The sequence below is a fragment of the Protomyctophum bolini genome (genome assembly GCF_963924005.1).
Source record: "Protomyctophum bolini genome assembly, chromosome: 7".
Lineage (NCBI taxonomy): Eukaryota > Metazoa > Chordata > Actinopteri > Myctophiformes > Myctophidae > Protomyctophum > Protomyctophum bolini.
The window spans coordinates 26,694,695-26,713,126 of NC_137868.1; the positions used below are offsets into that span (position 1 = coordinate 26,694,695).

At 40.4% G+C, this 18,432-nt stretch overlaps 1 protein-coding gene across 1 annotated transcript; it reads left to right on the forward strand.

Annotated features, from left to right (window-relative positions):
• Nucleotides 1–276: 276 nt before the first annotated feature.
• On the forward strand, nt 277–12,343 carry LOC308317870 (sialoadhesin; the record flags this gene model as incomplete). Its single annotated transcript, XM_080767207.1, has 18 exons — nt 277–325; nt 1,140–1,238; nt 1,989–2,100; nt 2,503–2,648; nt 2,909–3,029; nt 3,307–3,443; nt 3,867–3,989; nt 4,660–4,806; nt 5,779–5,884; nt 6,245–6,411; nt 7,143–7,292; nt 7,491–7,622; nt 9,194–9,275; nt 9,929–9,977; nt 10,156–10,242; nt 10,635–10,771; nt 10,998–11,131; nt 11,792–12,343. 17 exons carry the CDS (start codon nt 277–279, stop codon nt 11,098–11,100), a joined length of 1,947 nt encoding a protein of 648 aa, XP_080623333.1. The 3' UTR covers nt 11,101–11,131; nt 11,792–12,343.
• Between the last annotated feature and the right edge of the window lie 6,089 nt (nt 12,344–18,432).

Consider the following 18,432-nt stretch of genomic DNA (forward strand, 5'->3'; position numbering starts at 1 on the left):
TCCCTCCTGGCTAGCCGGCTCTGCTCACCGCGCAAGTCTCATCCCTATATAAAAAAAATAAAAAGAAGGAAACATTAACCTCCACACACAACAAATCACATTCTGCTTGACTGAATTGAGCTAATGAAGATATTTTGACAGGTGAGTGTTTTACTTTATCAGTTTAATGGCATTTAATGGTGAACATTGTTTCACTTCACTTCGTCTCTGTTTGTCTCCTCACTCTCTGTTGTTCTCCTTTTATCCTGTGCCATTACTGCGCTCGTATCAGCAGAGATGTTGGCAGGTGTGTTAGTTCTGAGCACCATCCTCGCAGCTTTACCAGGTAAGTAAATAAAAAACTCAACACATCACATGTTTAAATCAAGTTTGTCTTTATTTGGAACTGAATGGAGCATTATACTGTATGTTTGTTATATACGTCTCTGTGCATATGATATTAAATGCCATGACATACAGTATGAAACAGCAGGCTGATTTAATGACACAAATTACATCCCTTCGCGACCATTTCACCTTCTAAAAACATGGCTCCGGTTTACACAATGGAGAGCATTTAACACATTCTAATTTGATAGCTGACATACAGTGATACTGTACATGTGAGGTTCTGTAGCCAGGTGCCCTTGCCTTTACGCTCAGGTTATTTATAAGTATTGATTGGCTTTTGTGCAAGGTAGTCAGCCAGCCAGGCAGTTAGGAGCAGCACAGGACACCAATGCTCCACATTAAGTCTCATCATCATCATCATCATCTGTGCTACATTTTATGTGTCACTCACGGACCAGAGTAGAACTTTTTTTCTCATGGTAACCATGTTTTTCTTTCTTTTCCTCTTTACCTAAAACTAATTTGTAAACACTGATTGAGCCAATGAAATGCGCACTACTTTATTTTAATCTCCTATACTATGCTGCTCAACTCCAATTTAGTCACCCAGCGGTATTGCTGTACTCAAACGAACATATGCATACATACATGGATATATACATACATACAGACACACACAGCTGCTGTTTACCACATATTTGACCCCAGTGACATCACCATTCATCAGAGTAAACTTTTCAGCAGAACTAATTGGCACCGGAGACCACTTTGTGTGTGTGTGTGTGTGTGTGTGTGTGTGTGTGCTGCAGGTGCTCAGAGCAGGTGGAGTGTGTCGTTCTCTAGAAGGGAGATCTGTGTGTGGGCAGGAACAACTGTGACCCTGCCCTGCCGTTATGACCATCCATCAGGTACCCGGGCCTAACCCTACACAATAAAATCCTGTGTTCATTTAATTCTGAAGTGTGCAGATGTATCGGGTTCATCCATTTGGTTACATTTGTACATTTGTACACTGGGTTTACAAACTGATTAATTACCACTACTCATAGGTTGTACCCTTTGTGGTGGTTTTGAGCACTATAGGCTACCACAGTACTGTACTTCTAATAAAGATACATTACTATTATTATACAACAGGTCCTTTTGAGGAAGCAATCTGATTGGTTGAAACCACTTTCTAGCCGTGCTTAAACCACGATATAGGAACAGCTAATCCAAAAGAAGAATTCAGAAGAAGAATTCAGCCGTGCTTTTTCTCAGAGCGCAGCAGACTTGGTGGCTAGGCTAGCTAGTTTATTTGTGGTCGTAGTGACTACATCTGTCATTGAAAAAATATTATTTTTCAGCAATAAATAATTGCAATATTACACTCAAGGGTGTTCTTTATCATCATGAATGCACTTCTGCAATACCTTTCGGAACCGCAGGCGTGCATTAAAGATCACCCTCTCGTGTAATATTGCTTAAATCATTAAAACCGAGAAAGCATCTGTGTCATTTTAGGCTTTTGTGTTAATCAGATTTTTGAACATTTTTTTAAAACCTTGAAGGTGTTAATCATTTTGAATTACGATATAAGGTTTGAGAACTAACTGTTTTAGAAGGCATTTGTGTAGTTGGCCTTAATGGGGTAAATTGTTGATTGATTTCTTAATCAGGCCACACAGTGAAGCAGGTCATGTGGTTCCGAGTGTCATCGGAGGGCCGAAGAGAGTTTGCCCACCACTCTGAGCCAAGTCTGATCAGCCTGTCATACCGCGGACGCACACGGTAATACACAATGCAATAGGGATGAACACACAGGCGCACACAGCCTGAACAGAGCAGTAGTTTTATTCAGATGACAACGTTTCGGTCTAAACGACCTATAAGTGAAGACAGTGTGTGGAACCATTTTCTTCTCATTAAAAAGGTCTTAAAAGTAATTTAATGGTCACTTCACTGTCATCTGACCCCCCCTCCCCCCAAAAAAATAAAATAAATAAATGTGGGGACCCCCTGGGGACCCATAGGTTGAGAACCACTGCTGTAGACAGTCCAAGAACATTTGGCTAAATAAGTGTATAATAATAAGTAAAGAAACACAGATTACATAAATTGCATTGAAATGTATATATATGTGATTGAATGGGACAAAACAAATGACAAAGAACTCCCATGGGCTCCATCCAGCTACATCGGAGGCAGCTACTCCAGCTGCTCTGTCCAGATCCGGGCCGTTAAGCTCAGTGATGCGGGCCAGTACCACTTCAGGTTCGAGACGGATCAACCCCAGGGAAGATGGACCTCCCCCGACACTGTCTCTCTGGCCGTCACAAGTAGGTTGAATTTCCCTTCAGTTACAGTTTAAATACAGAATACAATAGCCAAGGCTGTTCACAAAACCAGACCCGATGAAGAGTCTTGGCTCGAGACGTTGTCAATAAATTACATTGGAGCAGACGAGTGTGTGGGTTTATTCTTTTTTCTTCCTGTTACTTTCCAACCCAGCACCTCAACCAAGTGATCTGCGTATTATATTCTTTTTTTTTTAAGATAAATATCCATAATTCATCTGTATGTGTTTGTTTGTGTTCAGACCTCCAGGTCCAAGTGCATCCAGCCAGGCCAGCCAATATGTATGGCTTTGGAGAGACTGTGTTTCTGGGTTGCCAGGCCAGTGGATGTGCTGCTCCAGGACGGAGTCTAGCACTCTACAGGTGTGTGTGTGTGTGTGTGTGTGTGTGTCACGTGTGTGTGTGTGTGTGTGTGTGTGTGTGTGTGTGTGTGCGTGTGTGTGTGTGTGTGTGTGTGTGTGTGTGTGTGTGTGTGTGTGTGTGTGTGTGTGTGTGTGTGTGTGTGTGTGTGTGTGTGTGTGTGTGTGTGTGTGTGTGTGTGTGTGTGTGCGTGCGTGCGTCTACTTGAACAGAAAAGTGTAATGTATTGTAGAAGAAGAGAAATGATACATTTAACATGCTATACATGTTTTATACACAGAGATGGGTTGAACCTGGGCTCCTATGAGAAGTGGATGATTGTGAACCGCTTTGACCAACAGCATGCTGGATCCTACACCTGCCGACCAATCCCACGGCAGAATGTACAGTCCCCAGTCCTAACGCTGGCTCTGGGACGTAAGTGATCAGAATGTACAGTCCCCAGTCCTAACGCTGGCTCTGGGACGTACTGTAAGTGATCAATCAATGAATCAGTCAATCAATTGACAAAGAAGGGAGATTTATTTTATACTGAATACATGGCTATAGTATAGTTCATAATTCATCGGTTTGCTTCAACATAAATGAGAAGAATTTGAGATCCTAATATTTAGATTTAAGTTTTTCTTGAATTTCTTATTTTCTTGAATTATTGTTCTACAGTATACGAACCATACATCATGCCCGTGTATCAATATTAAACGGTATTTGGACAGTCAGTCTTGATGAATGAATGCATTCATCAACAAACCAACTCCACCATGTTCTACTGCAACTTACAGGTACAGTATTAATTTTAGAACTTACTCTAACTACTGTAACTCTAACCATGTGTCCCAGATGCTCCTCGTTCCACCTCTATCATGGCGTCCCCAGTAGGAGAGGTGTCAGAGGGCGGATCAATGACTCTGACCTGCAGCAGTGATGCTGCTCCACCTGTGGAGAGCTACGCATGGTTCAAAGGTTCCCACAGTCATGTTGCATGTTAAAATAACTAAACTCAGTGACAATATGTGTTACTTCAACACTTGCATCCCGACAGTATACCGTAATTTCCGGACTATAAGGCGCACCTGAATATAAGCCGCACCAGCCAAATTTAGGGAAAATCCTAAATATGTACGTATACAAGCCGCACCGGACTATAAGCCGCAGGTGGCCCCCTAGTGGCCGTTTCGTTAGCTCAGAGCCTTAGATGGCTCTGCGTTAGCTGTAAAAATCCATAGATAAGCCGCACCGTTGTATAAGCCGCAGGGTTCAAATCATGGGTAAAAAGGTGCGGTTTAAAAAGGTGCGGTTTATAGTCCGGAAATTACAGTACTTTTAAGTGGTTAACCCATTCAAATTCTGATTCATTCTTTTTTTTAAATAGTTACACTGTAACTGTTACAGTATGTTGCTACATGTATAGCAAAGCTGATGAGACACAGAGCGCGCCGGCATCAAAGGTAGAACAACGTATATAGTAGGTTGTACCAGGCGTCAATGGGTTAAGTGTCACCATGTAAAGCCTGTTTAAAAAAAGTGATAAAGATCAACAGCCATAATAGCCTGTTATGTTTTGGGGGGGTTAGTACTTTATTGGATTATGCTTAATTAAACTTTTGTGATCTGTGTGTGTTCTGTTTTCCAGACATGGAGATTGGTAGCATCCCAGACAGCTTTAGGCCTCAGCTCCATTTCTCTCGGGTCAAATACACTGACAGGGGAGAGTACTTCTGTGTGGCCAGAAACCCGTTGGGCACAGACCGCTCCAGACCACTTCTACTTAATGTGACATGTGAGGTTCTCATACTTTATTTCAGCTTGTGAACACACTGAGCTAATTTACACAGTAACAATCCTAATCTACCATAGCACATGTCAAAATAAATCAATTGTGCATGAAATACATATATCTCCTGACATAAGAAAAAATGAAAAGTTCCCACTTACAGACAACAGTCGACTGCACAGTCGACTGCACAACAAGAGATGGTGTAGTGAGGGGGGCACATACATAATTACATAAGAGCACAATGCACATACACCTGTGTGCTTCTCCTAATCAGGACAACACACAGTACACCTGTTGTATAAAATAAATTGAGTGGCAGGTGGATCTAGCAACATTTGCAGAGGGCAGATATCACACTGGGGTAAAGAGACTATGATTTTCACTTTGGTAAAAGACGCCTGTGAAACTGATCTCTTTAGATCAGTGGTTCTCAAAGTGTGGTCCAGGGCCCCTCAGGGTTCATTCAGAGAGAAGTTCCAAGTGGACCCTTACATGTGCGTAACTCTGAGAGTGTACAAATGGACCCTTACTCACCCACTTGGTTCCATTGGTACGCTCTCAGAATGATGGGGTCCTTGAAATGAAAATGTTTGAGAACCACTGCTGTATAGATCATACTAAGGCCAACAGTTGTGTCTGGTTGTTTCTATTTCAATACCAGTCATAATTCTGTCACATTGAATGAGCAGGAATTTAGGAAGTGATACTTAACACAGTAACAGACTTTTTCTTAACTGGTTGCTGCTGTTTTCAGTTATCATGATGAAACACTGTCTTGTAGCGTTGACCCCAATGTCTCTTGTGTCTTCCCTTTAACCACATAAACCCTTCTCTATTATGCGGTGCAGTACATACGTAGGCATACCTGACTGACTGACTGATATTACATGACATTACTCTCATCATCACTATGTTTGCTTGTCAAGGAGACGGGGAAGAGTAGAAAGAGAAGCATTGCTCTTTGTGTCTGTGTAGATTCTCCTAAGAACACACGTGTGCAAGTCAGTCCTCCTGGTGACATCAGAGAGGGAACGCATGTCAACCTCAGCTGTGTCAGCCACGCCCACCCTCCCATCAACAGGTACCGAGAGTTCACCTTGGTTCATATCAGCAGGTTTCTGTCAATAAGTCAATAGAAAATACAAACTCATATGGATTTGGAGATTTTATAATGATATAATGATGATAGATAGATACCGGTAGATCTTTATTGTCATTGTAACAACGAAATTATGGATTTTATATTGTTTATTTTATCTCATCATCATCTATCTCAGTGGGTCTCAAAGTGGGGTCCAGGCACCCTCAGGGTTCCACATTGACCGTTACAGGTCTGCAACTCGGAGAGTCCTTGAAAAATCACATACAGTATATCTATGTAAATGTATTCTTTAAGCATAGCAGTTCATGACCATCACCATCCTCATCCTCCCTGATACAGGTATGCGTGGCATCGTATCCTAGGTGATCAGGTGTGGCCTTTGGTCCAAACCTTCCAGAATGTGTCCATCCCATCGGTGCGTTCTCACCATGCTGGTCAGTACTACTGTACTGCATGGAACCGACTGGGATACCAAACCTCCCCTATTGCTGCACTTACTGTACTATGTAAGTACTAGTGTTTGTGTGTGTATGTGCGTACAGTACATATGTGCCTGTGTGTGTGTATGTGCGTACAGTACATATGTGCCTCTGTGTGTCTATGTGTTGTGAGTATATCTATATTACAGAAATATATTTAGAGTTGTGTGGTTTGGTGTGTTGTGTTGTGTTGTGTTGTGTTGCATTGTGTTGTGTTGTGTTGTGTTGTGTTGTGTTGTGTTGTGTTGAGTTGTGTTGTGTTGCGTTGCATTGCGTTGTGTTGCATTGTGCTGTGCTGTTGCATCAAGTTGTGTGGTGTTGTTTAAGGTGAGGTGAACGGTCTCCTTTGACTGATAAATGATACCTACAGTAAAATACCAATGCCCTCTGTCTGCCAGGCCTCCTCCTCAGCTCCTCAGCTTTCCTTCTTCGTTATCTACTCCTCCCCTTTTCTCCTCATAGTGTCTCTTTATACTGTCCTATAACATATCTGACCTCACATTACATGAACCCCTACTGTAGTATGTGCTTATATAAAACACAAATTACTGTATACCCCCCAAAATATGAAAAAAATATATTTGTTTGGGCAGAAACACGTTGGCTTCTTTGAACTGTTCCATTATGAACAAGCCTGGTATTAAAGCTTTTTAACTTTATGAGGAGGATCATTGGACTCTAGTACAAGGATCCCGTTCACATGGATTTTACTCTGTAGCGTTGTGACCAACTGCATGTGTAAACTCCCTCCTCCGCAGACCCCCCTAAGAACACTTCCGTTCTGGCTCGTCCCTCCGGTGTGGTGGATGCTGGACGACCTTTGACCTTGACCTGCAGCAGTCAGGCTAATCCAGCTGTGGACAACTTCACCTGGCACCGACAAACACTGGATGGAGCCTCTGCTCAAGGTTGGTATTATGGAGCGCTTCATACGTAGTCTCTATCATTGGTCCTCAGTGTGGCATTCGGGGGCCTCCGGCGGTCCATACGGGTCCATTTGTGGAGAATCACTGTGGGGTACAGGAGACATTTTATGTCTCTCTGCCTGTCCACATTGCTCTGTTCATTTTGCAGTAGTGAACGGTTATTGTGCTGTTGTGTTCCAGGCTGGGCTACCAAATCTGGTCCCATCTATACCGTCTCAGAGGTGGGTCCTTCAGAGAGTGGTCGCTACTACTGTGAAGCTAGGAATCGCTTTGGGGTCCACAGTTCTCCTGTTCTCACTGTACGAGTCAGAGGTATGGATACATTTAGTCTTAACTGGGCACTCCATATTTTGGGCATGTCATTATAGAGGGCAAAAGGGAGTATTAGAGGCAAAGTGAGCTTAACATTGTTTAATGTTGTTTAATGCAATCAGATAGGACTTTTCTGTTTGGATGTATGGTCTGTCAAGGCCAGAAAGTATTGTTTTGCCACTCAGTAGGCGTTCCTGCATAACTTCCGGGTTTCATGATGATGTCACGTGCATACCCTCTATTAAAGGCCAATTTTCTCAACAATAGACTAAGCTGCTTAATTTATTCAACCCATACAGTGGTGTAGCACAGTGAAAAGAGCTAATGTACAAGCTTGCAGATAGTCTCTTTTCGACATATGCTGGCATCAGGCTTAATTGGTCTTAATTTTCGTATAATCTGTTGCAGCCATGTCTTTACGTCATTTACGTCAGTGGCATTTGAGCAAAGTGCTGAGCGGTGAGACGTCTCTTCACTGTGCACGGTCTTATGGCCTGCAAATGTGTCTGCTTTATTCTGTGAGTCATTATGAGTCACATGAAGCACTCTCACTGTAAGAAAGAGTGGAGTGAGCAGATGAAGTGTTGTGGAAATTACTCAACTGAGGAACTGCAGACGGGTTTTTAAATACATTGGAGAAGTCTAGACGTCTGGCTCATGATGCTGCATCTATGACTGTGCTCTCATTCTAATCTGCCAATTATCTTCTCTTTCTCCTTTTCTTTGATATTTTCTCTTTTTCTATGTTTTTCTTCTTGCAGCCTACCCATTATTTTCTTCTTGCAGCCTACCCATTCTTTACTAATCATTCATTCATTCTGACCACATCCACATCTATCATATTGTTGTCTACTCCCTCCTTCATTTTGTCTCTTGTTTGTTGACCATTATCCAAAAGAAAACGTCACAAACAAAAACAGCTAGTGCTACTATCACCTCGTACATAATACAAAGAAATGCAGTGTAAATACTGTTACCTACTGTCAACATAATTCTAAGAAATCTGATGTGTAATGTATTATACCCTCTGTTTACACAATAGCCTACACAAATGTAAGCTATAATAATACTGTTTCTATTAATTTCTATTAACATCTCTGTACATAATACAAAAAATGTGACATGCAATGTATACCCTTGTTTACATAATATAAACAACTGTAATGTAATGTATATTGTTTACATACAAACAAAGGCTCTGTGTAATACTATTACCTTCTATATACATAATCCAACAAGTGCAATAATTGATTGCTTTATTATTTATTTATTTAGTTTGACCCATATCAATACTCTCTATATTATATCTAGCTTCGGTTAGATAGTTCTCTATTAAGAACTTATGTGTAGCCTAAATAATTTATAATAGACAAACTGTTACTTTTCAAGATTCAAATAAAAAAATTGCAAAAATGGCCCATCTACAAGTTCAAAATTCATGGCTTCGTTCAGCGTTTTGAGCTTGTAGCTCTGCTATTTTGGATATAAAAATATGGAGATAAAAGGTTTCTGCCCGACAGCAACTATATACTGTACGCAATTGTAATAAGTGTGATTTGTGTGGTTTGCAGGTCGTCTGAAGGTCATCGCCCTGGCATCGGCAGTGGGCGTCTCTGCAGGGCTCATCACCCTTACTGTGGCCATCATGATCAGGTGACAGGAAGTACTGTACCATACAACACAGTGCACAGCATGTCACTTCCTTGTCACAACGTCATACCTCAGACGGAAATAGCAAGACCGGAGGTTTACTTCCAGTATCTGCGTGGCGTAGGTGGCAGCCTTTGTAGGAGGAGGGAAGCATGGGTTGGAGTCTATTAATCCCAATGGAAGAGTGAACATGATCGCAGCTTCTGAACCATTCTTTAGCCCCATGGTCACTGAACTAAATATTGGACCTGATCGTCACAAGCCACACAATATTGCCAATATTTTCACAAGATTTTCCGTCTGATGCTGCCGCTTAAGAGACCAGTTATAGGATTTGTGTATCATTTCGCCTCCGTGTGACTCCAATCGGGATGGACTACCTTTCTAAATGAACAATATTTGGTTAAACTGTCATTTCACAAACACAAAGCCTGTCACAATTATTACATAATCACTTGGTCGTAGTTATTTGAGATAATCACAGTCATTTTGCATAATCGTCATGAAATGTTCATATATTTTCAAACATTTTCAAAAATAGTGGAAATAGCAGATCTACAAGCTCACAATTTTGTTTGAAAGGCAAACAGAAATGTATATTTTATTTCCAGACATGTGACCATTTAACCATGAAGATGATCTCTGTCTCTCCACAGTAAGAACATGCACAGAGTGGACATGGAGATGATGGAGGACACTAAGAAGGTACAGTCAGGGATCAGCATTTTGACTGAAGTGCAGTATCCATCGCCACATATTCATTATTCAGAATGTCTGTGTGTGTGTGTGTGTGTGTGTGTGTGTGTGTGTGTGTGTGTGTGTGTGTGTGTGTGTGTGTGTGTGTGTGTGTGTGTGTGTGCGCGCGCATCGGTGTGACCCCCAGCGTCCGTCAATGACAGCTGACACCTTGTTCTATGAGTCAGCCCAGCAGACCTTCCAGATGAGAACGGGCAAGATGTCTGACATACCAGTGCGTAATGGATCTTACACACACACACCCACACACACACACACACACACACACACACACACACACACACACACACACGCACATGCACATGCACACACACACACACACACACACACACACACACACACACACACACACACACAAACAAGAAGCTTTGTGTTGTTCAAATGTATTTCTAAATGTTTTGAAAGTAGTAGCTCGAGCTCACAATACATCACAGCAGGTGGATTGGCTCATTTCAAATAGCTGAAATATAAAATATGTAACTATATTAACATTTTTTTTCCTTTAAAGATAATGATTGCAGGTTTCCCCCGTGTGTGTGTGTGTGTGTGTGTGTGTGTGTGTGTGTGTGTGTGTGTGTGTGTGTGCGCGTGCGTGCGTGCGTGTAGGAGGAGGAGCCAGAGGAGGTGTGTGAGAGCCCCCATCCTGCCATTGTTCCATTGAAGGATGCTCCACCAATCACAGAAGCAGAGCCCAAGAGCTCCACCCCCAGCTACATCACCGTTCACTACTCCAAGATTCCCAGGTGAACTCCTCTACTCTTTATCTGTATTCTCTACTCTGCTGTATCTCTCTGTGTATCTCTGTGTCTCTCTGTCAGTCTGTCTGTCTGTACGTACCTCTCTCTCTCTCTCTCTCTAATATAACAGCTAGGCAGCTCATGCCTATTTAGCAGGTTTTCTGTCTGTACTTCTCATCATACAGTATTTCCTGTGTGCATGTGCGACGCGTGTGCATGTGTGTTGTTTCAGTGTGGACCAGGTGCAAGTAACCAACATGTCTCTGGGTTGCAAGAAAGACACCAAGGATTCCACTAATGTACTTTACACTTTACTTGCTAAACCTCACCACTAGAGGGAGCAGTGAGACAAGGCAGACACTGCAGGTTGGTCATTGATAACTCATTAATAACCTTTAGGAAACTGTCGCTCAAATCTTTACCTGAGTATAAAGCATGTTCGCTTATATGTCTTCCATCACCTTAGGGCTCATGAAAAACGTTTAGGTGAACAGAGTATTATTGTACACTACACGTGTATGCTACACTACATAAGTTGGCCTCCTGGTGGCGCTATAAAGGGCAGGGCGAAGGTTTTTCGTTGGCCCCTAGGGAGTGAACATGAAGTTTTACACTCGATCGGTAAAAAAAAACTGCCTGTTATACTTATAGCCTTTCGGCTTGGCGGAGACAATCGTCACTTAAGTCTGACAATTCAAGATTATCTTTTAAAAAAAGAGAGAGATTTGTAGAACCATGCACACAACCTTCAAAAGCACTTCAAAGTGTGCTATGACAACTGTACATAATACATATGGTATTAGTGATTTTTTTTTACTGTTACTACTTTCATTGTTGTTCTTACATTATTGTTTTCTATTATTGTTGTTAGAAATCATTTTGCTCTAGTGTAGTTTTATTTGAGAGCCGGTAAGGTATATATTCTGCAATCTGCAATCTACCATATCAAATCCTCTCAGAATCACGACAAAAGTGATTACATTGTACTGTAATTGCTTTTTCTCTGTTCTCATTTTCCTCATCCAGCCATGCAATACATCACCTACTGTAACCTCACAAGACCCAATAGCATTGCTTCCATTATCAACACTACCAGAAAGGATTATGGATCAATGTTTTGTGTGAACTTGACCCTCAGTCTGACCATGGGGGCACAGTATGGCTCAGCAGACTCATGTGTGAACCACTGAGGATGCAGTGGGCTCCAAGTCCCTGCTCTATGTTGCATGTCATCGCCTCTCTTTTTCCTGTCACACATCCAGCGTAAATATCTCTAGAAAAACATCTGGAACATTGTTTTTATATTTGTTTTTTATTACTGTATTTTTTTGCTTATGGATAGAGCATAAAATCTGAAGTGATTTACTTAAATTCAAATAACTTACATGGCCTTTGTTGCTGGATTCCCATGATGTTGTTCTCTCCATTTGTATCGCTATAACAGGTATAGTGTGACCATTTGCTGTTCATTTTTCACAGCAAACGAGTGCAGAAGCATAGGAAATATGAATCCTTCATGTCACACTAGTGTGACACTAATAAGGCAATCTGGGAATACATTAGATTAAAAAAAGAATTGAGATGTTACTAAAAAGAAAGTGACACTGCACTAGATGAAACAAAGGTGATTACAGTAGATGCATGAAAATGAGCTTAATTTCTATTCTAACCATGTGAAACTTTTTCTGGTAACTAACCAATTTGTTTCCAGTTTTAATTGTACAGCATCTAGCAATGCATTATGCTATATGTTTTGCTGGTAAAAGCAAGCTAGCAAAAACCTAATAATCTTGCAGTGAAACAGTTTGATACAGATGGGGATATTTGAAGGACTCTAACAATAGACCATGTCGCATAGAGTAACAACAAACAACCATACAATAATACTATACCTGCATGTTACCATTGAAATTGAAGAAAGGAGATGCATTGTACTTAAACGAATGATGAATATGAATTTGTATTAAACCGTCTGTGGCATCATGGGAAATTAAATATTTTGTTGTTTCTCCTTATGTAGACAGGCATGAAATGACATCTGTGCAGGAAAAAAACAAAAAACAAACAGGTACAGTAAAATGAAACTGAAAACTGAAAAGCCATATCACTCGCTTGCCATTTGTTGTGGTGTGTTCAAGATAAAACTGAAAATGTAAGTGCATACATGGTACAAGTAGTCTTATGTGTTGTTATTGGTTAACATATTTTTTTATATAAAGGCTAATCAAGGTCCATAATCAAAAGTGTGATTGTTAGGCTGTTAGGTGAACCCAAGTGCAGACTCAAACACAGAGGCAAGAATACATTCAAATTTGTCTTGCCAGCTGAGTGAACAATGGCAAAATGTCAACTACAACTTGTACAAAAAACAAACAAACCTATAGGCAAAATATGTTATAAATTACTCAAGTAGTTAACTAATAGGAGTTGGGTGATGTAAAAGTGACAAACCAAAATCTAAATATCATCCTTAAACCAAGAACAATTGCAAGTGAGACAGACCATGTGTTAGTGTTACTGAGATCACAACACTACAATTCTGGTATTGCTATTCTACCATCTCAGAGCTCAGTTAACACTGAACATTTTACTGTGTAGCAAAACAATGTACTGTAGTAGACTACTAGAGAAGACGGCGTAGTGGTCAAACCACACTGATGGATAAACACCTGCTCTGCTGCTCTGGAGGAAATTAATGTCACATCATGGCCTAAGATCCTGGTCCTCCATGGCAAAAAAAAAATGTGTGTGTGTGTGTGTGTGTGTGTGTGTGTGTGTGTGTGTGTGTGTGTGTGTGTGTGTGTGTGTGAATGAATTAATACATCTTTATTTTCGTGTCTTGTCGTAAAGACCCATCCCCTACGGGGATTATAAGACACCAAAAAGTTGCAAAAACATAAATAAACAATATCACATTCACTAATTCCCACAACGAAACTACAAAAAATATTTGGTTAAAACATAAACAAAACAGAAATAAATACATCACATATATGTCACGTTTGTCCCATGCTTTCTCTAAATATTCTGTGAATATCTTATGTAAAAAAATCCATCATTTAATCAGATCGATGTTTTTACACCTGTTAAATAGCTTTTGACGTAGCTCATGGTACCAAGGGCAATAGAAAACAAAATGGAACTCATTCTCAATATTGTTTATCACAGTAAGTGCAAATCCGTTCTTCTATAACTCTTCTCCTCCAGGTGCAGGTGTGGGTGTGAACGATATGTCATTCAGTCACTACATAAATGACCCTCTGCTGTCCTCTAGTGTTGAAGAGACACACCTGCATAGTTATGCAATGCATAGTAATTCAAACTGGATTATACAGGTAAGACGCCAGGAGGGCGAGAAACTGAAACAACAAAGCTTCTTAATACGGCACAGTTAAGAAGCAGGAGTTAAACTATTAATCTGGTGTCAGTGAGGTCAGTTGCAGAGTTGCTGGCCGGCTCCATTTATGCAAATCTAGGTGATGATCCAGTCTTCTACATGGCACGTGCCATATATGGAGTGGTGTACAGGGTTTGATGAGGTCAGATCGACATATGGAATGTCAGAACAGGCAGGGATGTAGCTGACTATTTGTTTGCCCTACTCGTAGGATATTTGTGCCCCCCCCCCCTCCCGACGAGAGCGCTGCATTAACTCATTCAGATCGGCTATTTTTGCCGTTTGCGAGGACACACGCGACTGCTCCTTATTACTTGTTATTATGATGGTTGGCTTTGCACTTTTTGGCACATTTTGTTGCCCCCTGTTGCCCCCTCGGCGTCTTGCCCTACTCGCATTGCGTATTGCGCGTATACGGAGCGACGGCACTGAGAACAGGTCAGCTCCATATGGAGATCTAAGGGTTTGATGAGGTCAGATCAACATATGGAATGAATTCTGTACTGGCCATATATGGAGCGTGTCTTGAGTGTACAGGGTTTGATGAGGTCAGATCAACATATGGAATGAACGGAGTTCAGTTCGTACAGGAAATACATCACATCTATGAGCGCAATATTCTTTAAATTAAGAATTTATTTCAATGCAACGTTCAACAAATATATTTACATTTTACAACGAACAGTTGTGATCAGTAACAATAATATATCTTCTTCTTAAGAAATAATTCAAAGAACGGCACATACATTTGCTGTTGTTTTAAGTGGAGGTGGAAAATTGTTTGACAATTTAGTTCAGTCACTCACTGTATGTACCAGATTTTGTAGTCAAACTGAATGGACTCAATATTGAAGAGTGGTTCTCCTTCTTTTGCAGTACAATAAACCAGGATGGAGCTCTCTACTAACTGTCTAGAATAGAGAATCAAAGAAATCCAAATGGATACGGAATATGGATTTGGAGCTCCATCTTGCGCCACCCTTATCCCTTATTTGCCATTTTTTACTATTTTGAAAAACATTTTAAAAAAATCACACCCGTGTGAAGTGAGTGGTGCAACTCCGTGTGTGGGTTCCTGCAGACCCACAGCAACGCACCCAGTGTGCCGGCGAGCTGCCTCGTGTCCGAAAGGGTAGAGAAATGACAGAGTTACCATGTGGGGGTATAGATTGTGCATTACTGTACATTCTACCACAGGTCGTTTCGAGGAAGCAATCTGATTGGTTGAAACAGCCTTCTAGCCGTGGGTTAAACCAGCATGCTGTGAGACAACTTTATACCTCAAAGTTGCTGCCTAAATTAATTTAAATCTAAAAAAAATTACGCGCCGTGATGCCGTCGTCATGGCTGATTTTACACTTTTTTTTGTTTTTTATACACAGGATCCACTAGTCCCTTCCTTACATTTTATCTAGTTTTTATTTGTTAACGAAACTGTAATATATTTAGTCTTAGTCATTGTCACGGGGCAACCCGTGCCCTATATACAAAGACACATGAAACCGTTTCCTATAACATGCAAGGACTGTTGTTTTAAACTTTATTTGAATGGTAATCACTGATTGGTTAGTTGTCTCTCCTGCACTGCTGGTGGCATCTCCCTTGATGAGGAAAGGGCCAAGTGCTATGCAGGAGAGGGGTGTTTCTCCTTATTCTTTGAGTAATTGTCATTGAGTGTTCATTCTGTTTTATACTTGTTTAATTGTAACACATTATTTAGAATGTTTAGGTTACTGTTTATTCAAGGTGGTTGGAAGTATTTATTTATTAGTGTAGTATTTGAGAAGAAATGTGCTAATTGAGTCTGTGCCCAGTGGTAGGACCCACTCCTATTTAAAGGAGGCTGCAGGGACAGGCTAGTTAGTTGGATGTGGGCATTGACACAAATAACATCCCTGAGGGAGAGCTACAGGGCCTTGTGTGATCAAGGTGCAGCCTGAAGAGAGCTCTCATCCTGTTTGGGTTGGGTGAGTGTTGCCCAAGTATTTATTTATCTTTTTGTCCTTTCTTTATTTTGTTGCCTGTAATATAGTTTGCTATTGAGAATTATTGCACTGAACAATTGTATGGACTTTTGGTGGAGGAGTTTGGGGAAAATAAAAGCCCTTAACTACCATTCCTGACTGTTCTTGGAGCCTTGGCCGTTCGGGCAACTTCACAGTCATCATAGCTTATAGTTTTCATTAAAGTTTCCATTTAGTTTTCATCCGTGAAAAAAGGTAGTCGGCGTATAGTGACATTTATCAAAGTCACTTCAGTTTAACTACTTAGACCGTATATACTTGGTCGAGTTAAACTACTTGGTCTCTTCACCAAAAAACAGCAGATCTACAAGCTCACGACGTGTCACAACGTGAGACGTTGAGAGCTCGTAGATCTGCAGTTTTTTGGTGAATGTTCCTCCAGAACAGGAAGTGTTTAAGTGGTTAAATAAACGGCAAGTAAAAGTTATTATCAGTCTGTCCTCATGGAAACAAGTATTGTTATCTCCAGTTGTCCTTGTGACATGCATTGTAGATCTGCTATTTAAAAAATCACACCTGTGTGAACTGAGTGGTGCATTTTAAAAGGTTTTTTAATATAGTTTAGAGATAAGGGTTAAGGGGTGGCACAATATATAGCCCTTGGTCTCTTTATTCTGGAATTGGAAAATAAATAAATAATATGAATCTACTAGTCACACCACATCAATAAAAAATAACCTGTTTTCTTTGTGAATGCGCCCTAATTCTGTCTTTTGATCTGTGAAAACATTGGTGACTTTGGCCAGCAAAACCTGCTAAATACATTTTACACAATGCCTTCATGTAATAACGCTGTCATCTCAAGCAACAAACAACTTTTGAATTTTCTCAATGGGAATTTCATTTATTTTTCAAGGGGGGAATGCCACCACCTAGATATTACTGTATGTCATGTTTACATCCTTGAGCATTCCATTTACCATTTTTTATCTTGCCCTGATTATTTACAGTGAGTAAACATCCTATAATAAATGGCTCCGGATCTTCATATCTCTCAATTACTGCAGTAACTGAAGTTGGTAGTAGGCCATATTTCATAAGCTATAAACAAGACTTCTGTAACCTAACCTATGTTGTGTGAATATTACATTTGATGAGAACATTTAATTGTTATTGAACTCCTGGGATTATCTAAATACCTGTAACAGTATGTCTTACATAAAACAAATACATGACTTATTTACAAAAACGAAATACTGTTCTGAATAAAAAACATCAGTTCGGCACATACGATAACAATAAAATGGCTAAACAAGCCAAGAGAACACAGAGACAGACTGTGAATCAATTATCAGTTGACAGTTACAGTACAGTACAGTAGTACACTGTAACAAGAAATGTTGTCACTGCAGGTCACTGAATAAATGTAGCATCATACGTAGCTGACACTGAATTGTAACTAGTAGGCCTATTACAAATTGAGTTTGATATGCACTGTACTGCACTCATAATGCATTTTATCATGATACTAAATGTAAGGAGGGAATGTTGGCAAAAATAACTTAAATCAGAAAGATATCATAGAGTACATCCATATTCTAATTCTCAATTTGTTTTAGAAAACTGACCTCAGGTAATGTATTTCATTTGGTTTTATTAAAAAACAAAGTCTACAGTTAAAGAACTAATTGTAGGACACAACATGACAATCAAATCTTAGCGCGCCACAGACCAAAGCTGTCATCGCACACTGTCCAGTGTCTACATATCTACAACCTTATAATACATAACCCCCCCCCCCAAAGGTAAAACATACATCATAAAACATTCTGGAATATCAACATCGTACTGTAAATGGAGAAGAGGGTTTGGGCATTTTACTTGTTTTAATCTTTAAAATGTTGAAAGCTGTTAAATAGTAACTAGTATGTAATTTGAACTGTTTGACAATGATCATTTTAAACGGGGTGGTGGTGGTCAGCAGAGATGGTCACCAAAGGACCACACATTAAACAGGGGGTGGTCAGCAGAGATGGTCACCAAAGCTTTTATCCTTTTGACAGATATGTACAAATATATGTTCAAGTAACATATGCATTCTTGTCAATAAAGATTTAGGATTTTACACATTTTCACATAATTAGTTTATTTCTCTGTAAACCCTCTTGGATTATTCCATAGTTCATATTGTTTTATCCATGTCAGGCAGTGAAGGGAGGCCAACTTCTCTCATATTCTATCTCATCCCCTCCACATTGATAGTCCTCAAAGAGCAGGGAAAGTGTAAAAGAAGTGCTTTCCTGTTC